Source organism: Scyliorhinus canicula, chromosome 2 (genome assembly GCF_902713615.1).
Source record: "Scyliorhinus canicula chromosome 2, sScyCan1.1, whole genome shotgun sequence".
NCBI classification, from domain to species: domain Eukaryota; kingdom Metazoa; phylum Chordata; class Chondrichthyes; order Carcharhiniformes; family Scyliorhinidae; genus Scyliorhinus; species Scyliorhinus canicula.
In genome coordinates this window covers 92,376,092-92,396,612 of record NC_052147.1, presented here as the reverse complement: position 1 = coordinate 92,396,612, position 20,521 = coordinate 92,376,092, and the positions used below count along the sequence as shown (strand labels likewise).

Sequence of the window (20,521 nt, the reverse complement as noted above, 5' to 3'; positions counted from 1 at the left end):
GTGGATGAAACTTTCGGTGCTCCCGGAGTCCAGTAGGCAAGAGGTCGCGTGGTCGTCGAAGCGGTGGCCAGGTTGTGAGGACGGGACTGGTCCAGTGTCATAGAGGCCAGCAGCGGGTGGTCGTCCGAGGATTCAGATGGGGAGCGACGGCGACCCGGATCCAGCATTCCAGTCCCGTGGGGGAGACAAAATGGTGGCGATGGTGACGTCCGGACGACCTGTTGAGGAGAAGATGGCGGCGCCCATGCAGCGCACGTTGTAGGGGTGGGGCAAGATGGCGGCACCCATGGTGCGCACGTTGTGGGGGCAGGCAAGATGGCGGGCACCCACGGGCCGCACGTGGACCTGTGGGGAGAAGATGGCGGCGTCCACTGGTCGCACATGGCCCCGGGAACAGAAGATGGCGGCGCCCATTGTGCGATCGGCTGGGGGAAGTGAGCGATTTCGGGCGCGATAGCGGCGACTCAGCGGGCCTGCCACACCGCCGCAAAGTGGCCCTTCTTACCGCAGGATTTGCAAGTGGCGGCGCGGGCTGGGCAGCGCTGGCGGGGGTGCTTCTGCTGGCCGCCAGGGTGCGTGGTGTGGCAGGCGGCGCAGGCATATTGAGCAGGAGTGGCCCCCGTTTGCGGGGTCCAAGAGGAGTAGGAGGAGTGGGCTGCGCGGCAAGCGGGGTAGGATTGGACGTTGTGAGATGTGATCGTCATGGAGAGCGCTAAAGCTTTCGACTCCGCTAGGTTGAGCGTGGCCCCTTCCAGCAGTCGTTGTCGGATGGAGTCCGCCGCTATCCCCGTTACGAATGCGTCACGCATGAGGAGATTGGAATGTTCCATGGCCGTGACGGCCTGACAGTCACAGTCCCGTACGAATGGGATAAGAGCCCGCCAGAAGTCTTCGATCGACTCACCAGGTAGTTGTACGCGAGTGGCGAGCACGTGCCTTGCGAAGAGTGTGTTTGTCTTCTGAACGTAGTTCTCTTTAAGGAGTGCCATAGCGTAACTCGGGGCGTCCTGGATCAGCGGGAACACGCTGCAGCTCAACCTGGAGTATAGAACTTGGATCTTCTGAGCTTCCGTCGGCGCGGGGGTCGCAGCGTTGATGTAGGCCTCAAAACAAGCCAGCCAGTGATTAAAGTCCTGTCTGGCGAGTGCGGATCCAGCTGCAGGCGATCCGGTTTGATCCTGATGTCCATAATGTAGAAAATCTGACTAATAAATTGATGCACGATCAATTGCACGAAAGACTCAGATTGGTACAACTGTGGCTTAGATGCGTGGCCTCTTACTGCAGCTGGCAGAATGGCTGATCAGGAGGAGATCATGCATATTAATACGGCTCCTTGTGGGCAGAGCTAGCTGGCAGGGGCTACCGGCGAACCTGTAGTGTAGGTCCTACCGTACGTCCCCTAATACAGGTGCACACAGTTAACACAGTGGATCACCACAAGGTCTTCAAGCCGTTGTTAAAGATTGTGGAGACCAATCACAGGAAATCAAAGCTGCAGCTTGTCTGTCCTACCAGACTCTTCCAGGACAGAGCCCTGCTGCAGCTTTGATACTGAAATTCAATTTCATTCCCTTAGACTATGAGCAGCCCGCTAGCTTCACAGCTGCAGACTATTGGAAATATAGAATTAACTTTGTTAGTTGTGAGAGCACCTCACGCTCCTCAACTCTCAAGTGCCTCATCGAGGGCACATGTGCTATGCCTCAGAGGATGATTCGTGCATTGCAAGTCCAGCAACCTTTGATGTCTGAACAGTGTGCATGAACACTAGGAACATCAGCATCATACAGGCAGCTGCCTCAAATGCTTGAGAGCAGAGCTTCTGCACTGAGGATCCTCTCAAGACCAAAGAGTAGTGTGTGGATGAGTGGAAGGTAGCTGAGCACGGCCTCCCTAATGTTCCCGGCAAAGGTCTGGGGTCTAGGAGCTCCTGATGTGGCCAGGGTGAGTGTGCAGAGCAATGTTTGCGAGCACAATGGGCTTTCTGGATAGCACTCTGAGAGAAGGCAGGACAGTCATGGTAAGGGTGGGGGAGGCTTGGGGGAGTTGAGAGTCCTGGGATAGAACCCCAAAATGATCATTGGACTCTCTTCTCCAATTCCTTCCAGATATAACTTTGCTGGAGTTGACCCCACAGAGGCTGCCCTCGCGTTGCTGACCCCACAGAGGTTGCCCTCGCGTTGCTGACCCCACAGAGGCTGCCCTCTCGTTGCTGACCGCACAGAGGCTGACCCCAGAGAGGCTGCCCTCGCGTTGCTGACCCCACAGAGGCTGCCCTCGCGTTGCTGACCCCACAGAGGCTGCCCTCGCGTTGCTGACCCCACAGAGGCTGCCCTCGCCTTGCTGACCCCACAGAGGCTGCCCTCACTGTCTGTGGGCAGACACTGTAGGAGGCAGCAGCTACAACACAGGCTGGAGGTTGCACATGTGCAGGGGACTGCCGCACACCCTGAAGACAGGGCCGCCCATCAGGCTGAGGAGGGATCCAGACAGGGGGACCAGCAACTGCCCATGGTGTACAGGCCATTTAACGAGCTGATGGACACCATGTGCCTCAGAAGACTGAGTCTCAGCAGAGAGGCAATGTGTCATTGCAGACATGGCACCCTGTGGAGGAGGAGGCGAACACCCGTTTCCACTGGCCATGAAGGTCACTGCAGCCTTAAACGTCTTTGCTATTGTGTCATTCCAGGGCTCGAGCAGGGACCTTTGTGGCATTTCACAACTTCAGCCCAAGGATGCATCTGGGAGGTGATGGAAAATTTTCTAACCCCGGTCATCAGATTATGTCACCTTCGAGCTGAACCAGACCGACCACATTCCCGTGGCTGAAGGATTTGCTGCTTTTGCTGGAATGCCCAGGTCCGGGGGGGCGATCGATGTGGCACGCCTGGTGCCCTGCCAGCACTCGGGTATCAGGGAGTTCCCTATATTAACAGGAAGGGTTCCACTCCTTGAATATTCATATCATGTGCAACCACCTCCGAATCATACACACATGTCCACTATCCTCGGACTGTGCATGACAGTTACATCATGGGGTCCTCTGAGATCTCCGGTGTCTTTGAGGACCATCCCAGGATGACCGGTTGGCTCGTGGGGGACAAGGGATACGAGCTGAGGTCATGGCTGATGACACTGATAAGCGAGGCCCAAGTTGCCACCCCTGCTGTCGCTGAGCATTGCATCAAGTTGCTCAAGATGTAGTTCTCATGCCTTGACTGCTCTGGCAGTGCCTTGCAGTACACCCCCCAGAGGGTCTCCTGCTTTGTGGTGGTCTGTTGTGCCCTCCACAATCTGGCATAACAGTGGGGCGACATGCCGGAGGAGAAGCAGGAGGTGGTCGAGGGACATTTGGCCTCATCTGAGGATGAATTGGTTCAGGTGGAACTGGAGGACCAGCCCGAGGAGGCGCCAGAGGATGGAGAGCAGGTAGCGGCAAGTGTCATACATGCTAGAAGATCGAGGCCGGCCCTCATCACCTCCAGATTCTCCGGAGACGAGGCAGTGTCTATCAGCTCATTCATTCTCTACCCCACCGAGGTGTGACATGTTTTAATTGTGAATATTTCACTGTGACAAATTTCCATTCCCCGGGCTACAGATAGTGACCCCCCCCTCTCCGGCCACCCCCGAGTGCCCACTCAGTGCTCCTCACTCTTTTAATCTTCTGTGGACTAGTGCTATGTCGAGGTATGTCCCCAGGATTCACATCAGAGGTAGAAGCAGTCTGCTGCTTTCCGCACCCTATGGCCTTTGATTCCATTGCCAGATGTCCTCTGGAGGGCCCTAGCCGACCTGGTAGTTCCCCATTGTCTACACCGAGGTGTCAATGCCCGCAACAATGCTCCTTGGTGACTGATCCATGCTCGGCAGTGTCTCAGCAATGTCCATCTGCATCTGGGATACGTCCTTCAGCGACTGGGACATGATGTTGAGGCCCTCGGGCATGGTCACCATGCTTTGGACACCACTTGACGCAGACATCATGCTCCAGGTTTAGGCACTGTGGTCGCAACCCGAGCTGCATTGGCCTTGGTGGCTCGCACTGTTAGCATGATCTCCTGCTTCTGAAGCCTTTGGGACTCCACCATTCGGCCTTGCAGTCGCTGAAACCCCCTTCTGAAGCTCCTGGTGGTGTCCTGTCATTTGCATCAGCTCTAGGAGAACCTTGTCCAGAGGCTCAGCATTTAGCTGGGACACAGCTGTGTCCTGGGATCCAGCAGACCTCTGACTGCTGTCTCCCTTGGATGTGCCTGCCTCCAAGTGATGTGCACCAGCAACTGTGTGGTGTTGACCAAATTGTTCCCCAGAGGCCTGTTCACCAATGTCACCCATCGAAGTGTGTGTCTCTGCGCTGGTGGAAGGTGGGGATGACAGCTATGACGGCTCACCGGTGGTTTCCTCGGAGCTTTCCGCCGAGGTGAGCTCTTGGATGGTGGTGGGGGGAGGGGGTGGTAGGACTCAGGAAGGCCCGGCCTCGTCAGATGGTGATCCTGCAAGACGATGAACATGTGGTCAACGAGAGGGAAGGATCATTTTGTCTGACGTGAAGAACTCACTTGGGATAGGTCATCTGGGTTACGAGGCAGTGGATCCTTACCTCTCTGGCACAGGCCGACCTCGCTGCCTGTCACACACTCGCTGCTCTTTCCTCTGGCAACCCCACAATTTCCAGGATTCATTCCTCCAAGGGGGTGAGGTCTCAAATCTCTGCAATTCCTCCCTCCATCTTGGCCCTCCTGTTTATTATGTGCTATTTTTCCTGCGGCAACAAACAGAATGCATTGTGAGCCGCAAGGTTGATGTTCCAGAGTTTATAGCAGTTGTCATATTTGGGCACCGCGCCTGGACATGAAGGTGTTGTGCTGGTGGATGCCATGGGTTTCTGAGGAACAAGCACGAAGATCAGAAGTGGGAAGGGTGCAAGGCATTAGCCAGTCGATTGAGGAGGAGGGGGGGATTTGGAAATTTGAGGAGTGGCTGGCGGAACTGATGCGAGGAGACAGGTGGTATCCTTTGTATCCTTATAATTTAGAGAGATCGGAGAGTACTGTATTTAACTTTCACATTTATAGTAGAAATCTAGTGCTAGAAAACATACAATAAATTTATTTTAAAAAAATGTTTTTAAATTGAACACAAAACTGAACACAATACTCCAGGTGTGGCCTCACTAACACCTTATACAATTGCAACATAACCTCCCTAGTCTTAAACTCCATCCCTCTAGCAATGAAGGACAAAATTCCATTTGCCTTCTTAATCACCTGTTGCACCTGTAAACCAACTTTCTGTGACTCATGCACTAGCACACCCAGGTCTCTCTGCACAGCGACATGCTTTAATATTTTATCGTTTAAATAATAATCCCGTTTGCTGTTATTCCTACCAAAATAGATAGCCTCACATTTGTCAACATTGTATTCCATCTGCCAGACCCTAGCCCATTCACTTAACCTATCCAAATCCCTCTGCAGACTTCCAGTATCCTCTGCACTTTTCGCTTTACCACTCATCTTAGTGTCATCTGCAAACTTGGACACATTGCCCTTGGTCCCCAACTCCAAATCATCTATGTAAATTGTGAACAATTGTGGGCCCAACACGGATCCCTGAGGGACACCACTAACTACTGATTGCCAACCAGAGAAACACCCATTAATCCCCACTCTTTGCTTTCTATTAATTAACCAATCCTCTATCCATGCTACTACTTTACCCTTAATGCCATGCATCTTTATCTGATGCAGCAACCTTTTGTGTGGCACCTTGCCAAAGGGTTTCTGGAAAACCAGATATACCACATCCATTGGCTCCCCGTTATCTACTGCACTGGTAATGTCCTCAAAAAATTCCATTAAATTAGTTAGGCACGACCTGCCCTTTATGAACCCATGCTGCGTCTGACCAATGGGACAATTTCTATCCAGATGCCTCGCTATTTCTTCCTTAATGATAGATTCAAGCATCTTCCCTACTACCAAAGTTAAGTTCACTGGCCTATAATTTCCTGCTCTCTGCCTACCTCCTTTTTTAAACAGTGGTGTCACGTTTGCTAATTTCCAATCCACCGGGACCACCCCAGAGTCTAGTGAATTTTGGTAAATCATCATTAGTGCATCTGCAATTTCCCTAGCCATCTCTTTTAGCACTCTGGGATGCATTCCATCAGGGCCAGTAGACTTGTCTACCTTTAGCCCCATTAGCTTGCCCATTACTACCTCCTTAGTGATAACAATCCTCTCAAGGTCCTCACCTGTCATAGCCTCATTTCTATCAATCGCTGGCATGCTATTTGTGTCTTCCACTGTGAAGACCGACCCAAAAAACCTGTTCAGTTCCTCAGCCATTTCCTCCTCTCCCATTATTAAAACTCCCTTCTCATCCTCTAAAGGACCAATATTTACCTTAGCCACTCTTTTTTGTTTTATATATTTGTAAAAGCTTTTACTGTCTGTTTTTATATTCTGAGCAAGTTTACTCTCATACTCTATCTTACTCTTCTTTATAGCTTTTTTAGTAGCTTTCTGTTGCCCCCTAAAGATTTCCCAGTCCTCTAGTCTCCCACCAATCTTTGCCACTTTATATGCTTTTTCCTTCAATTTGATACTCTCCCTTATTTCCTTAGATATCCACAGTCGATTTTCCCTCTTTCTACCGTCCTTCCTTTTTGTTGGTATAAACCTTTGCTGAGCACTGTGAAAAATCGCTTGGAAGGTTCTCCACTGTTACTCAACTGTTCCACCATAAAGTCTTTGCTCACAGTCTACCGTAACTAGTTCTTCTCTCATCCCATTGTAATCTCCTTTGTTTATACACAAAACACGAGTATGTGATTTTACTTTCTCACCCTCAATCTGTATTTTAAATTCCACCATATTGTGATCGCTCCTTCCAAGAGGATCCCTAACTATGAGATCATGAATCAATCCTGTCTCATTACACAGGACAAGATCTAGGACCGCTTGTTTCCTCGTAGGTTCCATTACATACTGTTCTAGGAAACTATTGCGGATACATTCTATAAACTCCTCTTCAAGATTGCCTTGACCGACCTGGTTAAACCAATCGACATGTAGATTAAAATCCCCCATGATAACTGCTGTACCATTTCTACATGCATCAGTTATTTCTTTGTTTATTGCCTGCCCCAGCATAACGTCACTATTTGGTGGCCGATAGACTACTCCCATCAGTGACTTTTTCGCCTTACTATTCCTGATTTCCACCCAAATGGATTCAACCTTATCCTCCATAGCACCGATGTCATCCCTTACTATTGCCCGGATGTCATCCTTAAATAACCAACCCTTACCATCCACTCTGTCCTTCCGAATAGTTTGATACCCTCGGATATTTAACTCCCAGTCGTGACCATCCTTTAACCATGTTTCAGTAATGGCCACTAAATCATAGTCATTCACGATGATTTGTGCCATCAACTCATTTACTTTATTCCGAATACTACGAGCATTCAGGTAAAGTACACTTATGTTGGTTTTTTTACCTCTGTTTTGAATCTTAACATCTCCAGTTTTATTCCTTTTAGTATTACTGGGCCTATTCACTGAGCTCCCCTCAGTCACTGTACCTTGTACTGTCGCCCTTTTTGATTTTTGACTATGTCTTCTCTGCCTTGCACTTTTCCCCTTCCTTTTGCTTCTGTCCCTGTTTTACTACCTTCCACCTTCCTGCATCGGTTCCCATCCCCCTGCCACATTAGTTTAAACCCTCCCCAACAGCTCTAGCAAACACCCACCCTAGGACATTGGTTCCAGTCCTGCCCAGGTGCAGACCGTCCGGTTTGTACTGGTCCCACCTCCCCCAGAACCGGTCCCAATGCCCCAGGAATTTGAATTCCTCCCTCTTGCACCATCTCTCGAGCCACACATTCATCCTATCTATCCTGACATTCCTACTCTGACTAGCTCGTGGCACTGGTAGCAATCCTGAGATTACTACCTTTTGAGGTCCTACTTTTTAGTTTAACTCCTAACTCCCTGAATTCCGCTTGTAGGACCTTATCCCGTTTTTTTACCTATATCGTTGGTGCCTATGTGCACCATGACAGCTGGCTGTCCTCCCCCCCCCCCCCCCCCCCCCCCCCCCCCCCTCCCCCGAATGTCCTGCAGCCGCTCTGAGACATCCTTGACCCTTGCACCAGGGCGGCAACATACCATCCTGGAGTCTCGATTGCGTCCACAGAACCGCCTGTCTATTCCCCTTACGATCGAGTCCCCTATCACTATAGCCCTGCCATTTTCCTTCCTGCCCTGCTGTGCAGCAGAGCCAGCCACGGTGCCATGAACCTTGCTGCTGCCTTCCTCTGGTGAGCCATCTCCCCCAACAGTATCCAAAGCGGTATATCTGTTTTGCAGGGAGATGGCCGCAGGGGACACCTGCACTGCCTTCCTACTCTTGCTCTGTCTTTTGGTCACCCATTTTCTATCTCCCTCAGTAACTTTCACCTGCGGTGTGACCAACTCACTAAACATGCTATCCATGACCTCCTCAGCATCGCGGATGCTCCAAAGTGAGTCCAGCCGCAGCTCCAGAGCCGTCAAGCGGTCTAACAAGAGCTGCAACTGAACACACTTCTTGCACGTGAAAGAGCCAGGGACAGTGGACATGTCCCTGAGCTCCCACATCACACACGAGGAGCATGACAGGGGTCTGGGATCTTCTGCCATGTCTTAAACCTTAGGTAAACTTATACAACTACAATTTCAAAATAAAAATAAATAAATTAGACAATGAAAAGAAAAACTACTTACCAGGGTTAAAAAGCACCTCCGAAAAAGCACCTTCTCCCACTCTGCACCGAATTACCTCACTGCACCAAATTACCAAGTTGCAATTCCCACTCTGGATGTTCCTCACTCCAGATTTGTCTCCTTGAAAAACACAAGCTTTTACACAAAAAGCAGAGGGTAGCCAGGGAAAGGGTTGGCCCACTGAAGGATAGGCAAAGGAATCTATGTGTGGAGCCAGAGGAAATGGGCGAGGCACTAAATGAATACTTTGCATCAGTATTCACCAAAGAGAAGGAATTGGTGGATGTTGAATCTGGAGAAGGGTGTGTAGATAGTCTAGGTCACATTGAGATCCAGAAAGACAAGGTGTTGTGCGCCTTGAAAAATATTAAGGTAGATAAGTCCACAGGGCCGGGTGAGATCTACCCCAGAATACTGAAGGAGGCTGGAGAGGAAATTGCTGAGGCCTTGACAGAAATCTTTGGATCCTCACTGTCTTCGGGTGATGTCCCGGAGGACTGGAGAACAGCTAAGAACATAGAACATTACAACGCAGTACAGGCCCTTCAGCCCTCTATGTTGCGCCGACCTGTGAAACTACTCTAAAGCCCATCTACACTATTCCCTTATCATCCATATGTTTATCCAATGACCATTTGAATGCCGTTGGTGTTGGGAGTCCACTACTGTTGCAGGCAGGGTATTCCACACCCTTACTACTCTCTGAGTAAACAACCTACCTCTGACATCTGTCCTATATCTATCTCCCCTCAATTTAAAGCTATGTCCCCTCATCCTAGACATCACCATCCAAGGAAAAAGGCTCTCACTGTCCACCCTATCCAATCCTCTGATCATCTTGTATGCCTCAATTAAGTCACCTCTTAACCTTCTCTCTAATGAAAACAGCCTCGAGTCCCTCAGCCTTCCCTCATAAAATCTTCCCTCCATACCAGGCAACATCCTGGTAAATCTCCTCTGCACCCTTTCCAATGCTTCCACATCCTTCCTATAATGCGTCTACCAGAATTGCACGCAATACTCCAAATGCGTCCGCACCAGAGTTTTGTACAGCCAATGTTGTCCCTTTGTTTAAGAAGGGCAGCAAGGATAACCCAGGGAACTACAGGCCGGTGAGCCTTACGTCAGTGGTAGGAAAATTACTGGAGAAAATTCTTCCAGACAGAATCTACTCCCATTTGGAAGTAAATAGACATATTAGTGAGAGGCAGCATGGTTTTGTGAAGGGGAGTTTGTGTCTCACTAACTTGATAAGAGTTTTTCGAAGAGGTCACAAAGCAGATTAATGCAGGTAGGGAAGTAGATGTTGTTATATGGACTTCAGTAAGGCCTTTGACAAGATCCCTCATGGTAGACTGGTACAAAAGGTGAAGTCACACAGTATCAGGCGTGAGCTGGCAAGGTGGATACAGAACTGGCTAGGTCATAGAAAGCAGAGTGTAGCAATGGAAGGGGGCTTTTCTGATTGGTGGGCTGTGACTAGTGGTGTTCCGCAGGGATCAGTGCTGGGACCTTTGCTGTTCGTGTTATATATAAATGATTTGGAGGAAAATGTAACTGGCCTGATTAGTAAGTTTGCAGACGACACAAAGGTAGGTGGAATTGCGGATAACGATGAGGACTGTCAGGATACAGCAGGATTTAGATCGTTTGGAGACTTGGGCAGCGAGATGGCAGATGGAGTTTAATCCGGGCAAATGAGAGGTAATGCATTTTGGAAGGTCTAATGCAGGTAGGGAATATACAGTGAATGGTAGAACCCTCAAGAGTATTGACAGTCAGAGAGATCTAGGTGTACAGGTCCACAGGTCACTGAAGGGGGCAACACAGGTGGAGAATGTAGTCAAGAAGGCATATGGCATGCTTGCCTTCTATGGCCGGGGCATTGAGTATAAGAATTGGGAGGTCATGTTGCAGCTGTTCAGAACCTTAGTTAGGCCACACTTGGAGTATAGTGTTCAATTCTGGTCACCACACTACCTGAGGAAGTGGAGGCTTTAGAGAACGTGCAGAAGAGATTTACCAGGATGCTGCCTGGTATGGAGGGCTTTAGCTATAAGGAGCGTTTGAATACACTCGGTTTGTTCTCACTGGAACGGCGGAGGTTGAGGGGCGACCTGATGGAGGTCTACAAAATTATCAGTAGCATAGACAGAGTGGATAGTCAGAGGCTTTTCCCCAGGGTAGAGGGGTCAATTACTAGGGGTACTAGGTTTAAGGTGCGAGGGGCAAGGTTTGGAGGAGATGTACGAGGCAAGTTTTTTTACACAGAGGGTAGTGGGTGCCTGAAACTCGCTGCCGGAGGACGTGGTGGAAGCAGGGACAATCGTGACATTTCAGGGGCATCTTGACAAATACATGAATAGAATCGGAATAGAGGGATACGGACTCAGGAAATGTAGAAGATTTTAGTTTAGACGGGCAGTATGGTCGGCACAGGTTTGGAGGGCCGAAGGGCCTGTTCCTGTGCTGCACTTTTCTTTGTTCTTGCAGCTCGTTAGTCTTTCTGCATTGGATAACAGTCCTCCTGGTCATGCTGCCCACACTGACAGCCGCTGCCACTGCCTCCCAGCCGGCATTGCTGACCCTGCTGCTAGTCCTCCAATCTCCTCGGGAGAAGAGGGTGTCCTGCATCTCATCCACAGCGTTGGGAAGCCTGACCATGTCCACATCGCCAAAGCAAGGAGCAGGTCTGCTGCGCAATGCCATGCTTGTGTGTTGACTGGGAGTGAGGGAGCGCTTAAAAACAGCTCCACTTTGTTAGCGGTGAGCTACTACGGCAGGAGTTGGGCAAATCAGACGCCTAGGGAGCTTGTAATATCAAGAATCTCGTTGGGGATAATTTTTGGCACTAAGTGCTGTTGAATACTGTCCGTGCTCTCCCCAATGTGGCCATTGTGAAACTCCCCGCCAGACTCTCAAAATCAAACATTGACTTGAGTCTGCTGAATTGCGTCGTAAGTGTTCCCACCGGAACTGAATTGTGTGCAATTCACGTTTCAGTTCTGGCGTTATTCGTTCTGCAATTCAGGACATGCAAATGGACTTAACTCCTCCGGCGCGAATTGAAAGAAATTCTTGGCCCAGAAGGCGGCATAACTGGTGGGATCAGTATTAGCAATAAAGAATCTGGCAACTGCTCATGGCACCAAGGACTCGGGTTTGATCCCGGCCCTGGGTCACTGTGTAGAGTTTGCACATTCTCCCCACGTCTTCGTGGGTGTCACCCCCACAACCCAAAGATGTGCAGAGTAGGTGGATTGGGCACGCTAAATTGCCCCTTGATTTTAAAAAATCTTACAATTCAGAACTGCCCGGAGTGAACCTCAAAAAAAAAACCGACTGCATCTTGTTCAAGACCGACTTTGCAAGACATATTCCAGAAGAAAGTGGGCAACACTCTATTCCCCAACACAGCTGCCAGGAGGGCAGTGTCCAGAGGCAGTAAGACCCCGAGCATGCAGGAAGGATATGATGGAGGGCTTTACTGAACACCAGCCAAACTTCTGGGATCTTGTCTTGCAAACCCCCTCACTCAGCTGTGGCCTGGAACCTCAGCCGTAGGTGGGTGTTGTTCTGGCAGCAGCCACTGCCTCTCTGTGGTGGTGCTGTTCAACATTGTAGCCTCTTGAGCGGCTAGCAGCTCATGGCAGACTGGACCACCTTCCCACAATCCTCCTTCTGAGAAAATGGCCTCTCAGGTGTGTGATTGGCATGTTACCAGTGGGCCTTCCCAGACGAGGGCTTCAAAGAACTCTTGTCAGCTTTTCAGCCAGTGGCTGAGACCACCCAATGCGAGCATAAGATAGTGTGCATCATTTTCATCTTTTATTTTTTAAGCTATTTGTGCTCATTAAATCCTATTTTGCCCTTGCAGATCTTAATGCAGAGTATAATATGACTATAAAAGTTGATGGAGCCTATGAAGAGGAGCAGACCACTAGTCTCAAACCTCTATCAAATCCTGTGTGGAACGAAAACTTTCGCTTCCACATAGACAAGAACTTGGATCCAAAACTGAAGATTGACTTGATTCAAACCAACTCAGACCTGCGGGTGAGAAACCTTTCCACATCCTGATTACTTAGTTTAAACCATTGTTTAGGGAAAGTGCAGTTAACCTTTCATATATTGAACAGGGAGGGCAATTGAACATTGCTGTTGTGCTAATTTATGCAACAATTGAACATGTTTCTGAAGAGAAGTAATTGAGGGACAGTGAAAAGGCAGGTTAAGTGGGATTGGTCTGTTTTGAATAAAAGCTGATATATGTTTAGCCTTAGGTAATTTCTATGTTTTCATGACCAACTCTTAAAGCTCATCAATCAACAAATTGTAAACTTTATCAAAAGGGAAAAATGACTGATTCACAAACATCAATATGTTGTATTCATAATGGCTGCTGCCGTTTCTTAACCAGTTAGAATAGTTTTGAATGACTTCAGAAAAGTGATTTTCTGAAGTGACGAGCAAGTTCTCCAACTTCCACAATAAAAATGGAAATTTGTAACCACCTCTTACTGCACCTAAATATTCCATTTATTCTCCCAAAATCTCCAGTCATGTAGCCAATCCCATTGTCTGTTTTCAATTCATTCTTGGGTTGGGGACATTAGCATTTATCGATCATTCCTGGATGGTTAGCTGTCTGCTTGAACTATTGTAATGCTTTTTTATTCTGTCACGGGATGTAGCCGTCGCTGGCTAGCCCTGCATTTGTTGCCCATCCCTGATTCCTCTTGAGAAGGTGGTGATGAAGCAGCCTTCTTGAATCCCTGCAGTCCGAGCTGTAGGTATACCTACAGTGCTGTTAGGGAGGGAGTTCTAGGATTTCAACCCAGCAACAGTGAAGGAATGGCGATATATTTCCAAGTCAAGATGGTGAGTGACTTGGGGGGGACCTGCAGGTGATGGTGTTCCCCTGTATCTGCTGCCTAGTTTTGCTAGTTGGTGAAGGTCATGGGTTTGGCAGGTGCCGTCGAAGGAGCCTTGATAAGTTCCTACATTGCACCTCGCAGGAGGTACACACAGCTGCCACTATACGCTGGTGATGGAGAGACTGAATATTTAATATGGTTGATGGGGTACCAAACAAGCAAGAGCTGCTTTGTTCTGGGTGGCTTGGAACTTCTGGAATGTTGTTGGAGCTACACTCATCCAGACAAGTGGGGATTATTCCATCACACTCCTGACGTGTGCCTCGTAGATGATGGGGAGTCAGGCGGTGAGTTATTCTGCACAGAGTTTCCAGCCTTTGACCTGTTCTTGTATCTGTAGTATTTATGTGGCTGGTCCAGTTCTGGGTCTGGTCAATGGTAACTCCCAGAATATTGATAGTAGAGGAGATTCTACGATGGCAATACTATTGAATGTCCTGAGGAGATGGGAAGATCTCTCTTGTTGGACGTGGTTATTTCCTGACAGTTGCGTGGTGTGAATGTTACTTGCCACTTATCAGCCCGAGCCTGGATATTATCCAGGTCTTGCTGCATTTGGACATGGGCTACTTCAGAATTTGGGAGTCATGAAGAATGGTACTGAACATTGTGCAATCATCTGTGAATATACCCACTTCTGACCTTATGATGGAGGGAAGGTCATTGATGGAGTCGTTTAAGATGTTTGCACCTTTACAGTACTCTGAGGAACTCCTGCAGTGATGTCCCGAGGTTGAGATGATTGATCTCCAACAACCACAAACATCTTCCTTTGTGCTAAGTATAACTCCAACCTTGTGTAAGGGCATTTTGACTGCTGTTAGTTAGGGAGTTCCAGAATTTTGACCACACAAAGATGAAGGAATGGTGATCCATAACCTGGTCAGGATGTTGTGTGTCCTGGAGGTGGAAATGTTCCCATTCAGCTGTTGCCCTTCAGCTGTGGTTGAGGTCGAGAGTTCAGGTGGTGCTTTCCAAACAGCTGGGTATATATAGTTAGTAATAATAATATCCTGTATCCAAAATGCACTGTCACCTGCTCACTTGACCCTGGTCCTACTGAACTGCCACCACCCAACTTTCCACCCTGGTTGCCTTGTTAGCTGATATTGTTATCCTCAGATACTGTGCCCCTCTCATTCAAAACTGCACCATCATCCCAGTCCTAAAAGAACAATCTTTGATTCATGCTGACTACTGCCCAGCTCCAACCTCAGTTTCCTCTCCAATGTCCTTGTGGTCACCCAAATTCCAACCAGTCGTCTCTGGAATCCCTCTCATTATGTTTCTGTTGCTGCCGTGGTAACAAAACAACTTTTATCAAAGTCACAAATTACATCTTATGGGACTCTGGCAAAGGAGCATCATCCCTCCTTTTCTTCTTAGACCTCTCTGGCAGCACAATAGCACAGTGGTTGCACAGTGGTTAGCACAGTTGCTTCACAGCTCCAGGATCCCAGGTTCCATTCCCACCTTGGGTCTGTGCAGAGTATGCACGTCCTCCCCGTGTCTGCGTGGGATTCCTCCGGCTGCTCCAGTTTCCTCCCACAGTCCAAAGATGTGCAGGTTAGGTGGATTGGCCATGATAAATTGCCTTTAGTGTCCAAAAAGGTGGGTTACGGGGATAGGTGGGTTACGAGGTGTGAGCTTAAGTAGGGTGCTCTTTCCAAGAGCCAGTGCAGACTCGATGGGCCGAATTGCCTCCTTCAGGACTGTAAATTCTATGATCTATGATCTGCAACCTTTTGACACAGTTGATCCCACCATCCTTCTCTAATACCTCTCCACCTCATCTAGCTGGATGGGATTGCTCTCACCTGGGCCATTGTATTCTATTCAGTCATAGCCAGAGAATCACCTACAGTGGCTTCCCTTCCCACTCCCTCACTGTTGCTTCTGGTGTCCCCCAAAATCTGTTCTTGGCCACCTCCACTTTCTCATCTATATACTGCCCCTCAGTGACATCATCCAGAAACACAGCATCATTAGTCCACAGGTAGTCTGATGACAGTAAGCTCTATCTCTTTTTTTTAAATTTTTAAAATTAAATTTAGAATATCCAATTCATTTTTTCCAATTAAGGGGCAATTTAACGTGGCCACCTAGCCTGCACATCTTTGGGTTGTGGGGGTGAAACCCACGCAGACACGGGGAGAATGTGCAAACTCCTCACAGACAGTGATCCAGGGCCGGGATCCTAAGCTCTATCCCATAGAATTTCATAGAATTTACAGTGCAGAAGGAGGCCATTCGGCCCATCGAGTCTACACCGGCTCTTGGAAAGAGCACCCTACCCAAGCCCATACCTCCAGCCTATCCCCATAACCCAGTAACCCCACCTAACACTAAGGGCAATTTGGACCCTAAGGGCAATTTATCATGGCCAATCCACCTAACCTGCACATCTTTGGACTGTGGGAGGAAACCGGAGCACCCGGAGGAAACTCACGCACGGGGAGAACGTGCAGACTCCACACAAACAGTGACCCAAGCTGGGAATCGAACCTGGAACCCTGGCGCTATGAAGAATTTGTGCTAACCACTATGCTACCATCTATGTCTGTAAATTGCCAGACTGCTTGTCCAGCATCCAGTTCTGGACAAAAATAAATTTCCTTCAACTGAATATTGAGAAGATCAAAGCCAATGTCTTCGGTGTCTACCACAAACTCCATTTCTGAGCCATGGACTACATCCCTCGCCTAAGAGTCTGTCTGAGGGTGGCTTCCGGTGGCGGCGATGTCCGAGTGAGCCGCACATTCGGTGGGCTCTCACTCCGGCCGGCTGGAACAGCTGTTTCCCCGCGATAGCGGGACTACGGAGGCGGCAGAAAGGCTGCCTGGAACAGAGGAGGAGAGCGGGCTGCAGAGGATGTAAGTGTGGGAGGCCAGCAGGTGAGGAAGAAGGAGAGAGAGAGAGAAGGAGGAAGCTGACCTGCAGGTTAAGATGGCGGACCCACGGACCTTCCTTCCTCCAGGACAAAGGGAAAAAGAAAAAGTTTGGAGTTGCTGAGGAGGGACAGCTTGGACCCACTTCAGATGCCCAAGAGGTAAAATTGAAGGAGCTGGGCGAAGGAAAGCGGCAGCGGAGGCGCTGAGGAGCGGGCTGCGGCATATGGAACAGCGGGATTCCAGAAAGCAGAAGAAGAAGGAGAAAAAGGGACAGAGACAAGGACCGGAAGAAAATTACCTGGGACCTAAGATGGCGGACACACGGAACCCGGACTCAGCAATCCAGCTGCCGCTGGATAACATGCTCCAGGTAATGAAGTCCAGTTTTGAAGCGCTGAAGCGGGACAGCTTGGACCCAATCCAGAAAGCGGTGGATCAGCTGAACCAGAGGCTGGACGCCCAGGATGTTAAAGTTAAGGAGCTGGGAGAAGCGGTGGAGGAGCAGGCGGATGCGCAAACGGTTGCAGCGCTAGAAGTGGACGGCCTGAAAGAGCGGCAGAGAAGACTGCTGGACAGAGTAGAGGAGCTGGAGAATAGAGTCCGCAGGAACAATCTGAGGATGGTCGGCCTCCCGGAGGGGGCGGAGGGAGCTGATGCTGCAGCGTTTGTAGCAGACCTGCTGAAGCAGCTGATGGGGGCCGAAGCCTTTCCGCGACCGCTGGAGCTGGAGGGGGCACACAGGGTGCAGGCAAGGCAGGGGCGGCTGGGCGGACCCCCCCCCGCCCGATGGTGATTAGGTTCCACAGGTTCGTGGACAAGGAGCGGGTGCTGCAGTGGGCAAAGAGCGCCAGGAGCAGCACGTGGAATAACAGTGTGCTCCGCATCTATCAGGACCTAAGCCAGGAGGTGGCTCGGCGGCGAGCAGCCTTTAAGAATGTCAAGGAGGTGCTGTTCAAGAAGCACGTGAAGTTTGGTCTGCTGTTCCCAGCTCGGCTATGGGTCACGCACCAGGGTCAACACCACTACTTTTCCGAGCCCGAAGAAGCGATGGATTTTGTGAGGGACCTGGGGATGGTCCCGAAAGGAGGCCCTAAGGACACGAGTTAGGGCCCGAGGATTTCTGTGGGGAGGAACGCCGAATGTGCCTGGACTGCTGCTCAACGGTTTGCTGGGCCAATGGGGCCAAACGGAACATTTGAGACTCTTTCCTTTGTTCATGGACATTTATGTGCTTTTTCTCTTTTTTCTATGTTTTTTCCCTTTTTTTTTCCTGTTTGGGCTTTTTGTGCAGCTCGCGGAAGACACTGGAGCCGGCTTGCCCCAGTGGGTGGGGAGGAGGGCGGGGAAACAAGGGGAATGGGACAGGAAGGCGCCGGAGTGTTGAGTCACCGGGCTAGCAGATTGGCTAGTCAAGGAAGTCAGATGGGGGGGAAAGCTATAGCCAGTAGATGGCAGGGGTGGGGGTATTGGGGGATGGGGTTAGGGGAGGGGGGGGTTGTTCTGCTGACGGGAGAGGGACTTGAAATAGGCACTGGAAAGGAGGTCGAGGGTGGAGGCAGCTATAGGGCGGGCCAGGAAGGGCGCGACGCACGGGTCAGGGGCCGGCCCGAGAAAGGCTATGGCTGACCGGCGGGGTGGGGGGGGTGGGATGTGCCCCCCGACCAGGCTGATCACCTGGAACGTCAAGGGACTGAATGGGCCGGTTAAGAGGGCGCGGGTGTGCGCGCACTTGCGGGCCCTGAGGGCGGACGTAATTATGTTGCAGGAGACACATCTGAAAGTGTCAGACCAGACCAGGCTAAGGAAGGGCTGGATTAGCCAGGTCTTCCACTCGGACTTGGACTCGAAGTCCAGAGGGGTGGCAATCATGATCAACAAGCGTGTGCAATTTGAGGCAGAGGGCATATCCGCAGACAGGGGGGGCAGATACCTGATGGTACGGGGCAGGCTGGAGGGGAGAAGAGTGGTGCTGGTGAATATATATGCCCGAACTGGGATGACGTGGACTTCATTAAAAGAGTGCTGGGGAAGATCCCGGACTTGGATTCTCGCAGGCTAATAATGGGAGGGGACTTTAACATGGTCCTTGACCCGACTTTGGATCGGTCGTGTCCCAGAACGGGTAGGCTCTCAGCAATGGCAAGGGAGCTGAAAGGGTTTATGGAGCAAATGGGGGCAGTGGACCCCTGGAGGGAGGGACAGCCAACAGGAAGGGGCTACTCGTTCTACTCGCACGTCCACAAAGTATATTCCAGGATAGATTTCTTTGTGCTAAGCAGGGACTGTAGGGGGGAGGTAAAGAACACGGAATACTCAGCAATTACCATTTCAGACCATGCCCCGCATTGGGTGGACCTGCAGTTCGGGGGAGCGAGTTATCAACGCCCGCAATGGAGGCTAGATGTGGGACTGCTGTCGGAGGAGGGGATCTGCGAGAGGCTTTGGAAATGTATAAAAAATTACCTGCAGGTGAATGACACTGGGGAGGTCTCAGCGGCGACCGTGTGGGAGGCGCTAAAGGCAGTAGTGCGGGGGGAGCTGATTTCAATTGGGGCCCATAGAGCCAAGGCAGACCGGGCAGACATGGATAGATTGGTCAGGGAAATGGGCCGGATAGATGAAGAGCACGCGGAGTCCCCGGGGGAGGTTTTACTCAGGGAAAGGCAGAGGCTACAGGCGGAACTGGGGGCACTATCCACGAGCAGGGCCGTGGAACAGCTTAGGAAGGCGAGGGGAGTGGTGTACGAGTATGGGGAAAAGGCTAGCAGACTGTTAGCGCAGCAACTTAGGAGGAGGGAGGCGGCCAGGGAAATAGGTAGAGTGAGGGACGAGGGGGGGCACAAAGTGGAGGATCCGGCAGAATTGAATAGGGTATTCCGGGACTTCTATCGTAAGCTGTATACTTCGGAGCCGCCAGAAGAACCGGAGGGGATGGAAAGGTTTCTGGATGGGTTAACATTCCCAACAGTTGGGGGGGGGGCGAGTGGAAGAGCTGGGGGCCCCGATTAGAGTAGAGGAGGTATTGGGGGGCCTAAAGGCCATGCAGTCGGGGAAGTCCCCGGGGCCGGATGGATACCCAGTAGAGTTTTATAGGAAGTTCTCTGAGCTGGTGGGCCCGGTCTTGGTGAGGGTTTTCAATGAGGCAAGGGACAGAGGGACCCTGCCGCCGACGATGTCACAAGCCACCATATCTCTGATATTAAAGCGGGGTAAAGACCCGGAGGTGTGCGGGTCCTACAGGCCAATCTCCCTGATTAATGTAGATGCCAAGCTCCTGGCAAAGGTACTGGCGGGTAGAATGGAGGACTGTGTACCGGAGGTGATTGGGGAGGATCAAACGGGGTTCGTGAAAGGTAGGCAGCTGGCGGCCAATCTGAGGAGATTGCTCAATGTGATAATGATGCCCCCGGCGGGTAGAGAGGTGGAGGTAGTGGTGGCTATGGACGCCGAGAAGGCCTTTGACCGGGTGGAGTGGGAATATCTATGGGAGGTGCTCGGACGGTTTGGGTTCGGGGAGGGATTGGTGGATTGGATCAAATTATTATATCAGGCCCCGAGGGCCAGCGTCAGGACCAACAGAGAAGTGTCGGAGTACTTTAGGTTGTACCGAGGGACCAGGCAGGGCTGCCCGCTCTCCCCGCTGCTGTTTGCGCTGGCCATAGAGCCGCTGCCGATTGCGCTGAGAGCCGCAGAGGGTTGGAAGGGGATGGTGAGGGGCGGGGTTGAACATAGGGTTTCTCTTTATGCAGACGACCTGCTCCTGTACGTGTCGGACCCAGTGGCCGGGATGGGAACTATACTGGGAATGCTGAGGGAGTTCGGCCAGTTCTCAGGATACAAATTAAATACGGTCAAGAGTGAAATGTTTGTGGTACAGGCAAGGGGCCAGGAGAACAGATTGAGAGGGCTACCG

The 20,521-nt window shown here is 50.6% G+C and overlaps 1 protein-coding gene across 2 annotated transcripts in view; it reads left to right on the top strand.

Annotated features, from left to right (window-relative positions):
• LOC119956118 (cytosolic phospholipase A2 zeta-like) overlaps positions 1-20,521 on the top strand; it is a 194,768-nt gene that overhangs the window by 56,944 nt on the left and 117,303 nt on the right. For both annotated transcript variants that reach the window (XM_038783011.1, XM_038783003.1), the window contains exon 9: positions 12,658-12,836. In XM_038783011.1, the coding sequence (XP_038638939.1) occupies positions 12,658-12,836 (179 nt within the window). The remainder of the gene's footprint in view (positions 1-12,657; positions 12,837-20,521) is intronic.